This window comes from Nycticebus coucang, chromosome 2 (genome assembly GCF_027406575.1).
Source record: "Nycticebus coucang isolate mNycCou1 chromosome 2, mNycCou1.pri, whole genome shotgun sequence".
In the NCBI taxonomy this organism is placed as follows: domain Eukaryota; kingdom Metazoa; phylum Chordata; class Mammalia; order Primates; family Lorisidae; genus Nycticebus; species Nycticebus coucang.
Genome location: NC_069781.1, coordinates 97,999,908 through 98,019,849, shown reverse-complemented (window position 1 = coordinate 98,019,849; position 19,942 = coordinate 97,999,908). Strand labels below are relative to the sequence as shown.

Genomic DNA, 19,942 nt, shown 5'->3' with positions numbered 1-19,942 from the left:
AGGTTGTATTACTATGCAATCCCTTTGTTCCTATTTCTAAAAATTGTATAGGCTATTTGGGTTTTTTTTGCTGGTTCTGTATGAAATGTAGTACTATTTTTTCAAGTTCTTCAAAGTATGACATTAGTGCTTTGATGGAGATTGCATTAAATCTGTAGATTGCTTTGGGGAATATGGATATTTTAACAATGTTGATTCTTCCCAACCACAAGCATGTTATGTTCTTCCATTTGTTAACAACTTCTATTTCTTTTCTCAAGGTTTCATAGTTATTAATATCCTTTGTTAGATATATACCCAGGTATTTCATCTTCTTTGGAGCTACTGTAAATAGTATTGTGTCTCTGATTTTATTCTCTGCTTGACTATTATTGGCATATATGAAATCTTGGTGGACACTGGTTTTGTATCCTGGGATGTTACTATATTCCTTGGTCACTTCTAAGAGCTTTATAGTTGAATCCCTGGGGTATTCCAGGTATAAGATCATGCCACCTGCAAAGAGCGAGAGTTTGATCATCTTAGTTCCCATTTAAATACCCTTGATCTCTTCCTCTTGCTTGAATGCAAAGACTAGGACTTCCAGCACTATGTTGAACAGCAATGGCAACAGTGGACATCCTTGTCTAGTTCCAGATCTGAGTGGAAATGCTTTTAATTTTACTCCATTCAATGATATTGGCTGTGGGTTTTTTTTGCAGATGGCCTCTATCAGTTTAAGAAATGTCCCACTTAAGCCTATTTTCTTCAGTGTTCTTGTCAAAAAATGATGCTGGATATTGTCAAAAGCCTTTTCTGTAACAATTGAGAAAATCATACGGTCTTTGTTTTTGATTTTATGTGGTGAATTGTATTTATGGATTTATGTATGTTGAACCAACCTTGAATTCCTGGGATAAAACCCACTTAATCACGATGTATAACATTTGTAATGTGTCGTATTCCATTTGCTAATATCTTATTGAATATTTCTGCATCGACATTTATTGATATTGGCCCACAGTTTTCCTTTTCTGTTTTGGAATTAGGCTGATATTTGCTTCACAGAACATTTTGGGGAGGAGTCCTTCCTTCTCTCTGTTTTGGAATACATTATGCAATATAACTACTAGTTCCTCAAAAACAAAAAAGTACTAATTCCTCTTTGAAGGTTTGGTAGAATTCTGATGTGAAACCATCTGGTTCAGGGCTTTTCTTTTCTTGGAAGATTTTGTTTTGTGGATACAATTTTAGTGATTAATAAAGGTCTATTCAGAATTTCTAATTCTTTCTGGTTGAGTTTAGGAGGGTGGTAAGATTCCAGGTATTGGTCCATTTCCTCTACATTTTCATATTTCTAGGCATAGAGTTTTTGGTAGTAATCATTGAGGATCTTTTGTATTTCTGTGGTATCTGTTGTTATTTTCCCTTTTTTGTTTCTAAGTGAAGTTATTAGAGATCTTACTTTTCTGTTTCTGGTTAGTCTGGCCAAGGGTTTATCAATTTTATTAATCTTTTCAAAGAACCAACTTTTTGTTTCACTGATCTTCCAAATGGTTCTATTCTCCAGTTCTCTTCTCTAATTTTAGTTATTTCTTTTCTTCTGCTGGGTTTGGGGTTGAATTGTTCTTCTTTTCCAGTTATTTGAGATGGCCCAATTAGGTTAACTTGCTCTCTTTCTTTTACTTTGATGAAGGCATCTAATGCTATAAATTTCCCTCTTAGGAAAGCCTTTGCAGTATCCCACAGGTTTTTATAGCTTGTGACTTCATTATCATTTTGTTTAAGAAATCTAATGATTTCCTTCTTCATCTCATTCTTAACTCAGCTGTCATTCAGCTAAATAAGTTTATTTAGTTTCCATTACTTTATCTGGGTATGAAGATTTCTGTTGCTGGTGAATTCAACTTTTATTCCACAATGATTTGAGAAGATACAGGAATGATTTCTATTCTTTTGAATTTGTTGAGGTTAGATTTGTGTCCTATGATATGATCAATTTTGGAGAATGATCCATGGACTAATTAGAAGAATATGTATTTGGTTTTGTGAGGATAAAATATTCTCTATATGTCTGTTAAGTTCGTTTGTTCTAAGGTCATGTTTAAATCCATTATTTCTTTGTTTAGTTTCTGTTTGGAGGATCTGTCCAGTATTATCAAAGAGTGATAAAAGATCCAACTATTATGGTTCAGGAAGATAGCATATTGGAACAATTGTTTCAGGTTTGTTTTATGTATTAGGAAGCATTTAGATTGGGTGTGTAGCCTCGGCACCTGTGACTTAAGCAACTAAGATGCCAGCAACATACACCTGAGCTGGTGGGTTGGAATCCAGCCTGAGTCCGCCAAACAACAATGATGGCTGCAACCAAAAAATAGCCAGGCATTGTGGCAGGCGCCTGTAGTCCCAGCTACTTGGGAGGCGGAGGCAGAATTGCTTGAGCCCAGGAGTTGGAGATTGTTGTGAGCTATGATGCCACAGCGCTCTACCCAAGGTGACAGCTTGAGCTCTGTCTCAAAAAAAAAAAAAGAAAATGTTTAGATTGGGTGTGTAAATGTTAATGATTGGAAATCTCTTCATGTTGGCGGCACCCGTAACTCAGTGGGTAGGGCTCCAGCCACATACACCCAGGCTGGCCCGGACCAGCTAAACAACAACAACAACTGCAACAAAAAATAGCTGGGCGTTGTGGTGGGTGCCAGTAGTCCCAGCTACTTGGGAGGCTGAGGCAAGAGAATCACTTAAGCCCAAGAGTTTGAGGTTGCTGTGAGCTGTGACGCCATGACACTCTACCAAGGACAACACAGTGAGATTCTGTCTCAAAAAAAAAAAAAAAAAAAAAAAAAAACTCTTTATGTTGTATACTTCCCTTGACATACAAGTATGTAGTGTCCATCCTTGTATTTTTTTATTTATTGGTATAAAACCAATAGCATCTGCAAATAAGACTGCAACCCCTCCTTTTTTCTGATTTGCATTTACCTATATTATTGTTTTCCATTCCTTCACTCTGAGTTTTTTTTATCCCTGGAAGTTAAGTGTGTTTCTTAGAAACAGCAGATCTTGGGTTTGAGGTTTTTTTTTTTTTTTTATTAAATCATAACTGTGTACATTGATGCATTTATGGGTTTCAGTGTACTGACTTGATATACAATGTGAAATGCTTATATTGAACTAAGTAACACATCCATCCCAATTATACTCTTTTCTTAATAGTTTTGAAATGTACCACTGCATCACATACATTAAGTAAGGTTCCCCCAAATACCCTCCTCCTGCCCCCTCCCTTCCCCTCTCTCCTCTACCCTTCTACTTTCTGGACTACAGTTATGTTTTGCCATTCATATGAATGTGTAGGTGATTATATATGGATTTCATAGTAGTATTGAGTACATTGGATAAGTTTTCTATTCTTGAGATACTTTACTAAGAATATGTCCCAGCTCCATCCAGGTAAACACAAAAGATGTAAAGCCTCCATCTTTTTATGGCTGCATAGTATTCCATGGTGTACATATAACACAACTTATTAATCCATTCATGGGTCAATGGGCACTTGGGGCTGTTTCCATGTCTTGGCAATTATAAATCGGGCTGCAATAAACATTCTGGTACAAATGTTTTTGTTATAAAATAATTTTTGATCATCTGGGTATATACCTAGTAGAGGAATTGCAGGATGGAATGGTAGGTCTACTTTTAGTTCCTTGAATATTCTCTAAACTTCTTTCCAAAAAGGTGATATTAGCTTGCTTTCCCACCAGCAGTGTAGAAGTGTTCCCTTTCGTATTCAGTCAGCCAGCCTATGCCTCTTTACAGGGGAATTCAAGCCATTCACATTTATTGAGAGAACTGATAGGTATGGTGGAGTTTTGGTCAAATCATCCTTCAGAGGTCCAAAGCTTATTTTTTTTTCCTTTGCACCATTGTGATAGCTAGGCTTTGTCTTTTTATTTCTTGGTGTGTTTACTTTGGTAATGAACCATCATGCTGGTCAGTATGAAGAATGGGTCTGAGTACTTCCTATAGAGCCGGTCTAGTAATGGCATATTTCCTTAACAATTGCATGTCAGTCTAATATTTGATTTCTCCATCACAAATGAAACTCATTTTCTTTTTAGCAGGATCCTGGGCTGAAAATTTTTGTTTAAGAAGGTTAAAGGCTGATAACCATCCCCTTGAAAAGTTTCAGCCGAAGGATCTGCAGTCATCCTGATATTTTTCCTCTGTAGGTAGGATTTTTCTGACCCCTGGCTGCTTACGGGATTATCTCTTTTTTTTTTAATGTTAAATATTTTTTATTTGACATTACACACAAACCACACTAAAATGCCTTTCAATAAATAAAAGGCAGCATTTTAGTAGACCCAGGGAAATTATATTGGCGTGATAAAGATCAAAAGTACAAAGTAAACATTGCTACCTTCTCTCCAGCCCTCACCTTTAACAGGCTAATGAACACCAATTAAAACATCAGTGAGTCTTGCTTGGTTCTGAGACAGTGAGGGGATTTCCCCAGTATTTAAATATATTCACATAATCAGTTATATAAATCTTAATATAAAACCAATCTTCAATAGGCTTTGGGATGGCAATTTACTATCTTTGTGAAAAGGTAAACATCGCTAATTAAATCTGAACATATCTTTAGAAATGGAAAACAGTGATGCATTTACTGAACTGGAATCACTATCAAAATCCAAAAAACCGATCATATTCATTTAACCACAAGCCAGTCTTAGTTAAACCGGGACTGTCCAACAGAAATATTCTGTCACTCATTCATGACCTAAATTCTGGTAAATGAGACCAATCAAATTATGGTACACATAAAAAAAAGCCGTAAGATATTTCTCTTTTGTAATAAATAAGGCAATGGCCACCTATTACTCATTTGTAGCTTTTTTGAGATAAGCTATCAAGTCTGCCCTTTCTCCCTTCTTAATGCCAGCGAAGATCATTTTTGTTCCAGGGATGTACTTCTTGGGATTCTCCAATACTCCATCAGTGTATCCTCTCCCCAGGTTATGCCTTTGTTCTTATTGGCGTCTGTGTAAGAGAAGCCAGAAGCCTGACCTGTCTTCCTCCTAAAGAGACCATGGAGATTTGGCCCAGTCTTGTGCTTGCCTCCTTTTTCCACAGTATGGCACTGGGCACACTTCTGAACAAAAATCTTCTTGCCTTTCTCAATATCACCCATGTTTAATTCTCTCTTTGGTTGCTAACAGTACTAAAGTTACGAGCTGGAAGCCGGACGTCCTGCTGTCTGGGGATTATCTCTTTCAGACTGACATTGGCAAAGCACATTACAATGTGTCTAGAAAATGTTCTGTTTGGATTGAGTCCTGCTGGGGTTCTGAAACTACTAACTGAATTTTCCTGTCTTTTGCAATGCTTGGAAAATTCTCCACCATGATGTCTTGGAGAAGAGAGCATTAGTGCCTTTAGGACCATCCTCTTCCGCTTCAGGAATCCCTATAATTCAGATGTTTGATCTTTTTGAATAATCCCTTAACTTTCTCAGGAAATTTTGTGGTTTTGTTCTCTTTTATTCTGCCTCTTTGAATGATTGGAATAGTTCAAAAGTCTTGTTTTCAATTTCAGAAATTCTTTCTTCTCCATGTTCTACTCTTACTGAGGATCTCTGCTATGCTTTGAAGCTCCTCAAATGCCTCTTTCAATTTCTTAAGCTCTGCTGTATCTTTCCTCATTATATCCAGATCCTTGGTAACTCCAAGGGCTGGCCTTGCTTAGCGCAATGTGATTCTGCCTTGGTATCAGCCTGTCTTCCATCCAGTTTAAAGGAGGTGAAGTATTTCATTGGAGTTTCTGTTGTATAAAGATTTGAACAGCTGCAGCCCTGTCTCCACCAGTGAAAGCTGAAGGAGGGGAATTCTGAATAGACCCACTGTTCCCACACCTCATGGCACCAACCCCACTTTGCAAACAAATTCAAATTAGGGTTGAACCTGCAGCCCCTGCCAATGGTGGCTAGAGAATAAAAATCAGCAGCCTGACAGTGCTGTGTGAGAGTTCCAATCAAACTTGTTCCAGAAGCGCAAACAAGTTCAGAGAAGCCATGGTCCTTCCCCAGAGTCGTGGCTATCGACTAGATAAAATGCAGCCATCTCCCAGAGCTGAGTAGGAGGTCTAGTTCCTGGACCTTCCCAGTATGGGTCACCTGAGTCTATGTCTGTCTCTCTCCAAGTTGCTAGGAATGAAGCCAAGGGCTGCTTGGGGGAGAGGGGCACAGACACTAGGCAGAAGCTCTCTAGAGGGCAGGGGAAAGGTTTCCACTACCAAAAGTGAGAGCCAGGAGAGAACATACCACTCCATACTTAGGACTGCAGCAGCACCACTGTTTCCTCCTATAGCAGGGAGCAAGGCACTACTCTGTTCAGCAGCCCACACAATCTAGAGGTCTCTCAGAGAACTTACCAAACACACCAACCTCTACAGTGGGCAGTCTGTCAGGCAACTGGAGAGGGGTAAGGGTGGGCTGTGCACTCAGGACTGCAGGACAAAAATTTATTCACTTTTGTGCCAGAATGGGGACCCAGAGGTAAAAATTCCTGGGTGCAGGAGAAGCAGTACCTCATGGCTCCCTCCCATGGGGTGAGGTGAGAGGTCCTTTGTTCCCTACTCACTGGTGGAAAGGCTACAGTGGGCCTCCCACTTAGGGGAAGGGTCTCCCATCCTCTTTGGCACCAGGCACCTTCAGTCTAATAGCTTCCTACTTGATCTCTGTTATCTTTCTTCCTCTTTCCCACCCTCACAGCTATCCCCATGATGTATACCTTGATGTCTTGTCTTTGTGCTCAACTGCCCAATTTCAATTTCTCCAAGATCACTTCAGTCCAGCTTTTATCCCACTGGACAGGAGCTTCTGGTGAAAGCTACCTTTAGACAGCCATCTTGCCTCTCCCTCTCTTATTATTTTCTTAATAACGTAAGATGACCCTGATGGCCAAGGGAAGTATTTCGAAGGTGACTGTTGCAATATTCAGCAATGAAGAATGCAGCACTTTTTCTAGGATGAATTCACAAACTTAATTCACTGATCTCATATTCTTTTCTGTAGCTTATTTATTTTAAAGATTTATAATCATAAATGAGACAATTTTGTACAAAACTTAGGTTAAATGCCTATGTTCATATGCTATGAGTAGGTTTTCTAGTCAATATTAGGCTACCAGCAATTGAATTTGGGGGGTATCAAAAGTTATATGTGGATTTCTCACTGAGCACAAGGAAGGGGTGATGGCACTTCTAAACCTTGCATTGCTCAACCTCATGAGAAGTTGTTGAAAAGTGTCTGACTTTGGGTGGCGCCTGTGGCTCAGTGGGTACGACGCCGGCCCCATATACCAAGGATGGCGGGTTTGAACCCAGCCCTGGCCAAACTGCAACAAAAAATAGCCAGGTGTTATGTCCCAGCTACTCAGGAGGCTGAGGCAAGAGAATCACCTAAGCCCAGGCGTTGGACGTTGCTGTGAGCTGTGATGCTATGGCACTCTACTGAGGGCGACAAAGCAAAACTCTGTCTCAAAAAAAAAAAAAAAGTGTCTTACTTTCTCAGTTTCTCTCTTTTGCTTCCTGCCTCTCCATATGATCTCTTTACACATGCTACTCCCTTCTGCTCCCTTTCCACTTTCTGCCATGTCTTAAAGGATTCTTCTAGCCACCAGAATCATGAGCCGAAAAATCATTTCTTTACAGACTATTCAGTCTCAGGTATTCTGTTTTAGCAAAACTAGAGTAAGGCACAGAGATTCTCATTTATTTTGCCCCAGCACTTAGTCACCTGATCTCTGGCCATCAACCGACCTACCTCATATGACATACAACTGATACCTTTTCTTCAAGAAATTCTACATTCAGTACATCTACCTTCAAAGAAAGGACCACAAGACACATTTCTTGTAGGTATAACCACTTCATATCACAACGAGGGTCAACTACCCCAAAATAGCTCACCACAGTTAAAAACATATTTATTTTTATAAGTTTGAAATGTAAATTTACTAAGACTTAAAGGAATAATATTCCACCTGAGGAAAAAAATAGATTGAAACATTACACTACACTGTTTCAAGGGATATATAAATACTTACAGCTTATCATGAAGCAGTTCTCCCAACTTTAATTCTAAAAGAAACAAAGAGAAAAATCTTTTGAATACCATATTTAACTTTTAATTCTAAGAAAAATAAAACATCAGCATCTGAAAAAATGTTTTTTGTATTACTTTAAAATTTATTTTCTAAGAAATGGTTATTTCTATTTGAAATACAGAAACATAATGCATTCTATATAGTGAGTACTGTATCTAATACTAAGAATACTCTAAACCAAGTAGCTTAGGGAAAAAGAAATGAAATTTTTGAGAATGAACAAATGACCCATCACAGGCCACAATATTCTGATCAGAATTACTGACTTCATTTAAAAAAATCACTAGTATATTTCCCCAAGTAAACTTTTCCATAGAACCAATGGCTAATTTTCAGGCTACTTTTAAATCACTTGGTAACCATGAAATTAGATCACCATAACAGCAAATGCATCAAAACCATTTTTTAAAATTCCATTTTATTTAACTATTAAAGAAAACACTTCCATATACAGTCAATCAAAACAGTGTTCATTCCCTATAAAGCAACAATCCTCAACTTTGGCTGTCTATTAGAATAAACTGGGGAACTTTATAAATCTCCATGTCCAAGTAGCACCCGAAACCAATGAAATCTGGGGGTGGGACAAATGTGGTGGTTTTAAAGCACTCTAGATGATGTTAATGTGCATGTACCTTGGGAACTACTGCCATAACATGCTGATATATTAAATATTGATGGTCAAATCCTGTGTAAAGTATAAAGAAGTGATTTTCAGAACTTTGCCTAATCCTAGTTGATCGTAAGTTAAATAACACTACTATTTAACAGTTCTAGGTACCACAATAGGTAAGTAAGAATCATATATCAAAATATGACAATAAAGCATGAACACAATATATACTAAATAACCCAACAATTCTCAAATCATGGTCTGGGAACCCAGCAGTCTAAGATGTTAAAAATCATTTTGCAATTAATACTAAAATGTTCTTTGTCTTTTTTACTGTGTTGAAATTTGCACGAATAATGCAAAAGTAATGGAGGGGAAGAAAAAAAAAACAAGCAATGGTGGGAAGTGGGTGAAATCTCTGTTAACTTCCATGCAAATTAAGACAGTGGCCCCAATGAACTTCCATGAACTTGCAGTTAAAAAAGACAAAAACTTGTTTTCAATCTTACTTAAGAATGACCCTGAGATCACTATTCATTAGGAAAACACAAAACTATACCAGTACTACTGCACACCCATTAGAACACCTACTACAAAAAAATAAATGTTATGAGGATGTGGAAAAACTGGAACCATTGTGTACTGTTGGTGAGATTGAATAGTCTCTATGGAAAACAATATGACAGTTCCTCAAAATATTAAAAGTAGAATTACCATATGATCCAGCCAATTCAAATTCAGAGCATATATCCCAAGTCTTAAAGAGATATTGTACACATATTTTCACAGTAGCCTAATTCACAATCATTAAAACATGGAAGCAATGCAAGTGACCATCAATGAAATGGATAAGAAAACATGATATACACATACAACGGAATTATTATTTAGTCTTAAGAAACAAATGGAATTCTGACATATGTCACACATAGATTAACCCTGAGGACATTATACTAAGTGAAAATGCAACAGAGCACAGAAAGTCCACTTGGTTAGGTTTCAGGTTCCACACTGCAACTAAACTTTACAAAACTATTGACTATCAAGTTTTTGGGATAGTATCAAAGAAGATATCAATAATGATCTAAAAATACTCCTCCATTTTTCAACCATGTTTACTTCATACACTTCAACCAAAACATGTGGCAAGACTGATTACAGAAGCAGATTTGAGAATTCAGTTGCCTTATGTTATGCTAGAATTGAAGAAATCTGCAAAAATGTAAAATAATTCTACTCTTTTAAATTATATTTTGTTTTAGAAAATACATTCATTTTTCAATACAAAATGTTATTTATGTTAACATGCAATGGGTTTACTACTGCTGTTATTAAATTAATATTTTTTAACTCCTCTGTTTTAAATTCTAATAAACACCTATTTATATAAAATACACATATAAACAGTAATTTTAAGGAGAATAATGAGGTCCTGAGACCAAAAAGTTTGAGAATTGCTATAATAATCTATCACATATTTAAGGTAGCTATGGGTACCAAATAGTTTCATCAAACTTAAAAACACTCCACACATCTAGGAGCAAGTCAATTACATTTAGCCTTGGTTTCCTCATCTTTAAAACGAAGGGCTGAACGAGATGACTCATAAGCTTCCTTAGAATTCCAGTAACCAGACCTCTCACACATCAACTATGCACAGCAAACTCTAACAACTACTCATAAAGCAGAATACAAGCAGCCTCATTGCAGGATCTCGTATAGCTCTATAGAAGTACATAAACTGGGCCTTCCACAACTGGGAAGCGGTCTTTAAAAATTCAGTGAGAAGGATAATGTTTCACATTAGCAACACCCATCACAGCAATGACATCATACATCATGTAGCCTCTGGGAAAACTCCACTTATACTAACAAGACAAAGACAGACAGAAAGGGCAAGTATCTTCTTAGTAATTACCATGAAAATAGTTTCAACTTTGCAAATGCTGTGAAATGGTCTTTGGAGATCCCAGTAATTCCAGATGACACCAAACCACTGAATTAAGAGTAACACAATAATTCTTTAAGTTAATTCTATTTTTAAGTTAAAGCTTAAAGCAGGCTCAATAGAATATAGTTTAAACCACTCAAAGAGAAAAATTAGGTATGAGGAAAACATGGCTCAAAACACATAATGATTCAAAATTTTTTGGCAATCATGCCAACAGATCACCTTTTTAATTTCATTTTTATTCTCATATAAGGCATGAACAGCAGAGTCAAGTGCTTAAAAGAATATGATCGCATTCCTGAAGGTACTCTAATAGGACAAAGCAAAACAAGCAAATAGGTGAATACACTTCACCATCCCATAAATGAGAGGTCATTTATAAACTGGTGTTATAGATCTTTGAATAGCTTCCTACACACAACATTATAAATTATGGTCAAGTTCCAAGCTATGGTTCCTATAAAGGCCCTGTTTAATCTATAATATACAGAAATCCAATACCACTGTAATACTGATACTTAAAGAGAACAATTACTCCCGGGAAAAGGTGATAATCAAACACATGCAACTATCTTTAATTCTCTTTTGAAATTCCATTAAAACATGATTTTTTTTTTTTTTTTTTTTTGTAGAGACAGAGTCTTACTTTATGGCCCTCGGTTGAGTGCCGTGGCGTCACACAGCTCACAGCAACCTCCAACTCCTGGGCTTAAGCGATTCTCCTGCCTCAGCCTCCCAAGTAGCTGGGACTACAGGCGCCCACCACAAGGCCCGGCTATTTTTGGTTGCAGTTTGAAACCAAACCTGTGGCTCAGTTGGTAAAGCGCCGGCCTCAAACCAGGGCCGGGTTTGAACCCACCACCCTCGGTATATGGGGCCGGCGCCTTACCAACTGAGCCACAGGCGCCGCCAAAACATGATTTTTTTTTTAAAGAAAAGCATAAACCCCCAAAAGAAGGAAAAGCAGGAGAAAAACAAATAACAGCAATAACATGGAGGAAAGTAGGCAAAAGAAAGACACGTCGTTTCTTTGCAAAAACATAAAAACTAGCCGAGGAAGAGAGGTATATGTAGTATGATCAGTTATGTGTAAGTGAAATTTCTAAGTCGTGGGTTTGTAATTCAGAACGCATCATTAAATATGGAAAACCAAATAAAATCTGAAGATCAGAGACTTCTTTTTTTTTTTTTGCAGTTTTTGGCTGGGGCTGGGTTTGAGACTTTTTTTTTTTTTTTTTCAGTACAAATTGTCAGATCTCTATTAGCCAAAGAGATCATGAGATAACATAATACAAAATAGAGCATAGTTTTAGATATGAGAAAAGCCTGCCCATAACTCTTGAAACTCCACAAGGAAAGCAAAAGCCCCCAAAGGAGTGGAGCTTTTTTCTGCATTCCTTTAAGGCTCTGGGTAATTAGAGGACCCTGGCAGAGTCTTTCATATGGTACCAAAGATGGCAAAGAGGAAGAAAGAAGAGAGAAGAGTACAAGTAAATGGAAGAACAATCTTAAGGATGCAGAAGGACTAAGAGCATAATTTTTTTTTCCCCACCTGGAATGCAGGTGGAGTGAGATTGCTGACTAGGGAGAAATCCACCAGCACATAATTTTTTAAAAAGGGATTTCAGTTGACTGATAAAAAATATTTACAAAAACAGGATCCAAGAAGAGAAAAAGCAGAAAGGCCTTTAAATATACACACACACACACACACGTACACACATACAGGCCCAGTATGAAGGCTCATGCCTGCAATCCCAGCACTTCTGAAGGACAAGACAAGAGGACTGCCTGAGGTCAGGAGTTCGAGACCAGCCTGAACAAGACAGTGAGATTTTGTCGCTATAAACAATAAAAAAAAATTAGCTGGTCACAGTGGCACACCCCTATAGTCCCAGCTACTCAGGGGGCTGAGGCTGGCGATCTTTTGAGGTCAGAAGTTAGAGGTTGCAGTGAGCTACTGATGATTCCACTGCACTCTAGCCCAAGCAACAGAACAAGATCCAGTCTCCAAAAAAAAAAAAATATATATACATATATATGTGTGTGTGTGTGTACACGTATATGTGTGTGTGAGAGACTAGAAAGTTTTAAGACAGACTATGTTCCATTATTTCACTTCTAAGAAACACAGTCAACAGCATCCTTTCTGATTCACCCGTGCAAGTTTCAACTTGCTTAGCTTATCAGTGTTGCTGGGAGGGCTTTATTTGTTTCCATCCACATTTAACTTTTCTTGATTTTTGTGTATCTGAAAACTTTCGTAATGTCCCACATATACATACACACACACACATATACATATATATCCAGAAGACTCTGTACAGGTAGCAAAATGAGGTATTTTAAATTAGGCAAAATTTCCTACAAAAGGGAAGCCTACAGGTATTACTTAAAATAATCACATATTGCCTATTGGGTAAAATCAACAGTGATGGTACCATAGATTCAAAATAATTTGAGGGGAAAAAAAAAAAAGAGTCTAAAGAACAATTATAGGAAAAAGTGGAGAGAATGTGTGTAGTAGTGCCTAACAGGAAATAAAAGAAATTATCTAGGGCGGCACCTGTGGCTCAGTGAGTAGGGCACTGGCCCCATATACCAAGGGTGGTGAGTTCGAACCCAGCCCCAGTCAAACTGCAACAACAAAAAAAAAATAGCCAAGCATTGTGGCAGGCACCTATAGTCCCAGGTACTTGGGAGGCTGAGGCAAGAGAATCGCTGCTTAAGCCCAGGAGTTGGAGGTTTCTATGAGCTGTGATGACACTCTACCGAGGGCGACAAAATGAGACTCTGTCTCTTAAAAAAAAAAAAAAAATTATCTAAGTTAGAAGTTTGTACTGGATCTAGGAACTTTGAAGTACACTAAAAAAATAAATAAAAATATGCGGGAAAAACAATGTGTTATCAATTTGCAGATTTTATGATACCAAAAAACCCCTCTAGAGTCTAGCAAAATGCCATCACACTGTCACCAAAGAGAGACTACTGTGACAGTTAAAAGGATTCAATCTTACATGTTTTAAATTTAGGATTTTAGAAAGTCACTATTAACAGAAGTCTAAATTATAATTAAGACTATGAATCTGATTATTTTGAGAAGGGAAAACATATTATTAATACCACAAACTCAAGAGCTACCAAGTCTTCAATCCTAAATCTATATACATAGATTCTTTATCAATGTTTTATTTCCAAGAAGTATACCTCACATTTGTGACACCTGACTCAGTGTAAGTTAGAGCTAGTTATAAAAGAGTTAATAGGATGGTATGATGTTGACAATAAAATGGCATGCCACCCCCTCTCAATCACTGAAGCACTCAAGGTTGTCCCCACAAAGAAACAAGCCTAATTTACGATGACATAACATTATGCCAACCCAAAGCATCTCTCTCCCCAGTATCCAAAGCTACTTTCAATTCTTCCTAAAACTCAAGAGAGAAAGTATATAGAAGTGTATATGAAAGCAAACAGTGGGACTAAAATCAAGAGGACCCTAAAAGTCATACTTAGCTGAAACTAAATTTTTTTTGAGACACAGAGTCTCTGTGTCACCCTGAGTGCTATGGCATTATCATAGCTCACAACAACCTCAAACTCCTGGGCTCAAGCAATCCTCTTGCCTCAGCTTACCAAGTAGCTGGGACTACAGGCATATGCCACCACACCTGGCTAGTTTTTCTTTTCTTTTTTTTTTTTTTTTTTGGCCAGGGCCAGGTTTGAACCCGCCACCTCCAGGATATGGGGCTGGCGCCCTACTCCTTTGAGCCATAGGCACCACCCTCTATTTGTTTTTTAAGTGAAGATGAGGGGCTTGTTCTTGCTCAGGCTGGTCTCCAACTCCTGAGAGCACTCCACCTGCCTCAGCCTCCCAGAGTGCTAGGATTACACACATGAGCTACCGCACCCTTCAGCCTGAAACTGAATTCTCAAGATGGTCTTTAAACTGTGATATGCACAACCCTAGGTGAACATGTCCCAGGGGTACTAAGACAGGATAAATTAAAAATTGTACTGCTGACTCATGCCAATTTAGGAGGGAAAGACCATTAACATAAATGGAAATGTATAAAATGTACTTTTCCATGAATTTCTAAGATAAAGCAAGAAATTATAAGGATATCTCATGTTTATGAATGAGTTGCTTTGAACTCCACCCACAAGATTGGGGAAGAGGAAGTTGAGGAGTGTATGTGCCCACTCTCTTCTGCTGTCACTCAGGGAAATGTTTAAGGAACACATCCTTTCTCATCTTCCTGTCATCATTCCAGTATTCACCAGTTGAGCCACATGAACTTTCTTTGTCCTCATACATAATCCTTCTATTTCATTCTATCATATTCCAAGGTCATTAATACCTCAATGTGGGCTAAGTGCACAAGCTTGTCTCTGTAAGGTTACAGGCTTTCTTAATACTGATCCATCACAATTTATACTGTATATTAATCTTCTTCACACACTTTCAACACTGAATTAAATACCTGAGTAACAACGCTTAATCGAGTGCCTACTATAGACCAAGTCCTTTATATCTACTACCTCATTTAACACCCCAAAATGTTAAAAAGTAGAAGCTCTATATTACAGAAGAGAAAACTTAAGACTCAGATTATCTATTCAAGAAAACTAAGCCAATATATGACAGAGTTGGGACTTTAGTCCATATCTAACTCCATGCAGCTACTCCGTCTGACTGAATATAAAGGGGAAATACACTTTCAATTTTATACTCATAACCATTAAAGACTGCCCCATAAAACAAGCTCAACCTAAAAAGACACATGCAAAAAAAAAATAAATAAATAAAAAATCAATGGCACTAAAGACCCTCTACAATTACCAACACTAAAAATTGTTCAAGCATGGGCGGTGCCCATAGCTCAGGGAGTAGAGTGCAGGTCACATACACTGAGGCTGGCGGGCTCTAACCCAGCCAGGGCCAGCTAAAATAGACAGTGACAACTGCAACAAAAAAATAGCCGGGCGTTGTGGCAGACACCTGTAGTCCCAGCTCCTTGGGAGGAAGAGGCAAGAGAATCACTTAAGCCCAAGAGTTTGAGGTTGCTGTGAGCTGGGACACCATAGCACTCTACCAAAGGCAACATAGTGAGACTCTGCCTCCAAAAAAAAAAAAAAAAAAAAAATTGTTCAAGCAGAATTATTCACTGTTCCCCAAAATTCTCACTGAACTCTAGATCATATGGTTCATCTCCACTTAAAATAACTCTATCACCTTTACTTACAGAAATTCAACCTCTCCTTCAAAGGCCTACTCAAGCCATATATCCTTCATAAAACCTTCCCCACTTAGGTTCATATAGATCACTTAAAATCAATGCATGATGACCCATATGATCCATAGTCTTAAGATTGTGGAGCACAAAAACATTACACCATTTACTTACAATTCTTTCTCTCTCCCTTAGACGGACATATATGGTAAGTCACCCAACCCCCAGTCTAATGTTCTTTCCACTATCTCATGAAGGCATACTTTAACAAAACATGTATTTCAAAACAAAGGTAGACAAATGATTTACCATTTTGCTTATATCTGGCTGGCTCTTTCCACAAGCAGTTGCTTCAAGTCTTTTCTTTCAAAGCACTATTCAAACATACCTCAAGTCACTATCACCAAAAGACCTAAGCTTTTTGGAAAAATAGAAGCCATCAGGTGTGAATTCCTCCACCATTCCTTCCTAGCCACTTAAAAACATACCTGTACTTTCACCATCCTAATCTCAGTTCTTCTTGTTTCAGTGTCCCCGTGCTTTTTCCCAAGCTAATTTCTCTACTTAAAAAAAATCAACAAAACATAAAAATAATAATTTCTCTATGTTCCTGATCCCATCCTCTCTTTAAAGTTTAAGTTCTGACTCTACTATTTGTTCCTTTCTCTTCTCTTCAGTATCTCCACAGGGTTCTTTCCCTTCAAACAACAAATATGCCCATTTCTCCTCCAATCATTTATTAAATTTAATATTATGTGCCAGGCACTGTTCTATATGCTAGGATTATAGATAAGATTTCTGTCCTCTCAGAGCCTATTTTCCAATGGGTGAGGCTGATAACGTAAGAAACTTTAAAATGGGCTGAGTGCAGTGACTCACACCAGTAATCCTGGCACTCCAGTAGGCCAAGGCTGGTGAATTGCTTGAGCGCTGAAGAGTGAGATTCTATCTCTACTAAAAACAGAAAAGCTAGTTGGGTGTGGTTGTGTGCTCCTGTAAGTCCCAGCTACTTGGGAGGCTGAGGCAAGTGGATTGCTTGAACCTAAGAGTTTAAAGCTGCTGTGAGCTATGATGACACCATTGCACTCTATCCAAGGTGACAAAGTAAGACTCTGGCTCAATAAAAAAAAAAAAAAAATAATAATAATGCCAGGAACGGTGGCTCACGCCTATAATACTAGCACTCTGGGAGGTTGAGGTGGGTGGATCACCTGAACTCACAACTTCGATACCAGCCTGAGCCAGAGCAAGACCTCATCTCTAAAAATAGCCAGGCATTGTAGCGGGTACCTGTAGTCCCAGCTACTCGGGAAGCTGAGGCAAGAGAATTACTTGAGTCCAAGAGTTTGAGGTTGCTGTGAGCTGTGACGCCATGGCACTCTACCAAGGGGGACAAAGTGAGACTGTCTCAAAAAACAAAACAAAAATAATTAAAATGATGGTTTCTGACAAAGAGAAGCACTACAAAGAAAATAAAATAGGATTATCAACTGAGGTGGAGCTAGAGAAATGAGATGAGTGGATGAATTGCTTAGAGTTGTTTTGAGGTCCTCACTCAGGAAATAACATTTAAGTGGTTAAAAAGAGTCAGCTGTGGGAAGGCCTAAGACAAAGCAATTTAAGACATAGAAAACAAAATCCAGGAACCACCTTATAGAGATAATGAGGAGACAAAAGGATCTTGGGCAGGGAATATAATGAAGCATCACAGGGCATGAATACAAAAATGAAGTCTCAGTGGTAAGGAGGAACCTGATTTTATAGGCCATGGGGAAGGAGTTTGGATTTTACCTACAAGAAAGCCACTGAAGTGTCTTAAGAAGGGAATATGTGGGCGGTGCCTGTGGCTCAGTGAGTAGGGCGCCAGCCCCATATACCGAGAGTGGCGGGTTCAAACCCAGCCCCGGCCAAACTGCAACAAAAAAATAGCCGGGCGTTGTGGCAGGCGCCTGTAGTCCCAGCTACTCGGGAGGCCGAGGCAGGAGAATCGCCTAAGCCCAGGAGTTGGAGGTTGCTGTGAGCTGTGTGACGCCACGGCACTCTACCGAGGGCAATAAAGTGAAACTGTTTCTACAAAAAAAAAAAAAAAAAAGGGAATATGTGATCTGATCATTTTTCACATCTCAAATATACAAAAATACTACTATCCTTAGGTCAACATTAATTACTGTTACCACAGTTAGAAATTACCACTATGTGTCCTTTAACCTGTTACTTAAAGTTTAAAAAGTTAATTTTAAAACAGGCCTGTGGGAGAATTGCTTGAGATCAGTTTTGAGGTTGCAGTGATTTGTAATTGCAAGACCACCACACTTCAGCCTGGGTGACAGAGCAAGGCCTCAAAATAAATAAATAAATAAATAAATAAATAAAAAGAGAAGAAAAGAAAAAAAGCAGCAGCCTCAACTTGTGTATTTAATGCTATACCAAAAAAATCTAAATAATACTGTCTTTAAACAAAAGTTAAAATTAGAGGGCAGAGGTAACTGTGGTTAACAAACTTGATTAACCACACTTACCTGTTGATTTCTTTTCACTTACTGAAATAAGTTTAGAAATCACCATTGTGATTTTATCTAACCTCTAATCCAAAATTTCAAACTCACCTCGACAAGCTTCTTCAAAATCTTGAGTAATGTCCACCCAGCTTGTATTGCTTTTTTCCATTTTTTCTGGTATACTGAGCTCCCATCCTGAATCATCGTCATCTACAGAAGCTTTCATAACCATTATGCCTGTAAAATTAACACTGATGTAAGCGAAAGAATGTAGCTTTCAGGGCAAGAGTATTTGCTAAAATGTGTTTCTAAGTATTGGATGAAAGTCTTACTAAACTCTTTAAGCGGAACGCTTCTGTGTCTGAGGCCCATACTGCAAAAAATTACGTTAATGCAATTAACACTTCTGCTTATTTACTAATAACTCACCACCTATCAAGACTCATAAAGAGTTTGCCTTCCCACTATTTAAGAAAAATCACAAGCCATCCCGCCGCTAGCCCAAGCAGCAGCAACTCCAAGAGTCCAACTTTCGATACCGGCCACAAATGACCAAGGCACTATTCAGGGTCCCCTCTGGCGGCCTAGGACCCCACGCGACAACTACTTGAGTGAAGCTGGCCTTTCACCTGGCCAGAGCTCGCTGGGCCAACCTCTCCGGGTCGCGGCAGGACCCAGGCACAGCCCTAATTAGCCATGAGTGGGGTGACCAGGAAGAGGGAGGAGGTGCGGGCACGCACCGTAGCCCACCAGCCGGACCCCGGGCAGGAGCGCACCTGAGGCGAGGAGCCGCTCCACCTTCACCCCGCCTGGGTCAGCCCGGCCCAGCCCCGGCCCCACAGGGCGCGGAAGCAAGGACAGGACTGTTGCCGCGCGGGAGGGCGGGCACGCCCGGCGCTGGGTCGTCGCCCCGGTAACAGCTGGCAAGGCCCGGGCCTCGGCGAACAGCGGGCACTAGGGAACCCGCGGCTCCTACCTGAGGCACGACAGGAGGGCCGGGGCCGCAGGGTGACCTGGCGTCTCCAGGGTCCGCTACACACGCGGGGGGCTGCGGCTGTCAGACACGCAAGCAAGAGGGTCTCGATGGCTCCGCAGGGGCGGTCCCTACCTACTTCTCCCGTGGTCACCCGCGCCGCCACGCACCGTCCGAACCACGGAAATAACGACGCCGCCTTAGCCGCCGCCGCCCCCTCCCCTCTCTGCCCAGCCCGACCGGCCGCCTGCGCGCATGCGTACGCCTGGGCCGTGCGACCCCGCCCCCTCTCCCCTACTCCTGGGGACTTCGAGCTCCCCGACCACACCCCCTCCCTCTATACCACCTCCGATCAGCCGATGGCGGCCGCCTTCTCTTCTCGCGGAATTAGAGCCAATCGCGAGACCGGAAGCTAACTTCCCACCTCACCCTGGTCCTAGTCCTGAGTGGTCGGCAAGTCTCAACGAGAGGCGGAGCCTGGGGCCTCAGTACGCCTTGTTCTGTCGGGCTCCCTGGA

General features: G+C 39.7%; 1 protein-coding gene and 1 pseudogene across 3 annotated transcripts in view; both read right to left on the bottom strand.

The window, feature by feature from the left end:
* NAA35 (N-alpha-acetyltransferase 35, NatC auxiliary subunit) overlaps positions 1-19,685 on the bottom strand; it is a 105,584-nt gene extending 85,899 nt beyond the window's left edge. Inside the window, exons 1-3 of one of the 3 annotated variants that reach the window (XM_053576890.1) lie at positions 19,561-19,685; positions 18,561-18,689; positions 8,097-8,130 (exon numbers count right to left, since the gene is read on the bottom strand). In XM_053576890.1, the coding sequence (XP_053432865.1) occupies positions 8,097-8,130; positions 18,561-18,684 (158 nt within the window). In that variant the 5' untranslated portion in view covers positions 18,685-18,689; positions 19,561-19,685. Of the gene's footprint in view, positions 1-8,096; positions 8,131-18,560; positions 18,690-19,228; positions 19,379-19,428 lie in introns of those variants that run through there. The other 2 variants (XM_053576899.1, XM_053576908.1) reach the window with 2 other exon arrangements.
* Positions 4,869-5,329, bottom strand: LOC128575335 (cytochrome c, somatic-like; annotated as a pseudogene).
* Positions 19,686-19,942: the final 257 nt, after the last annotated feature.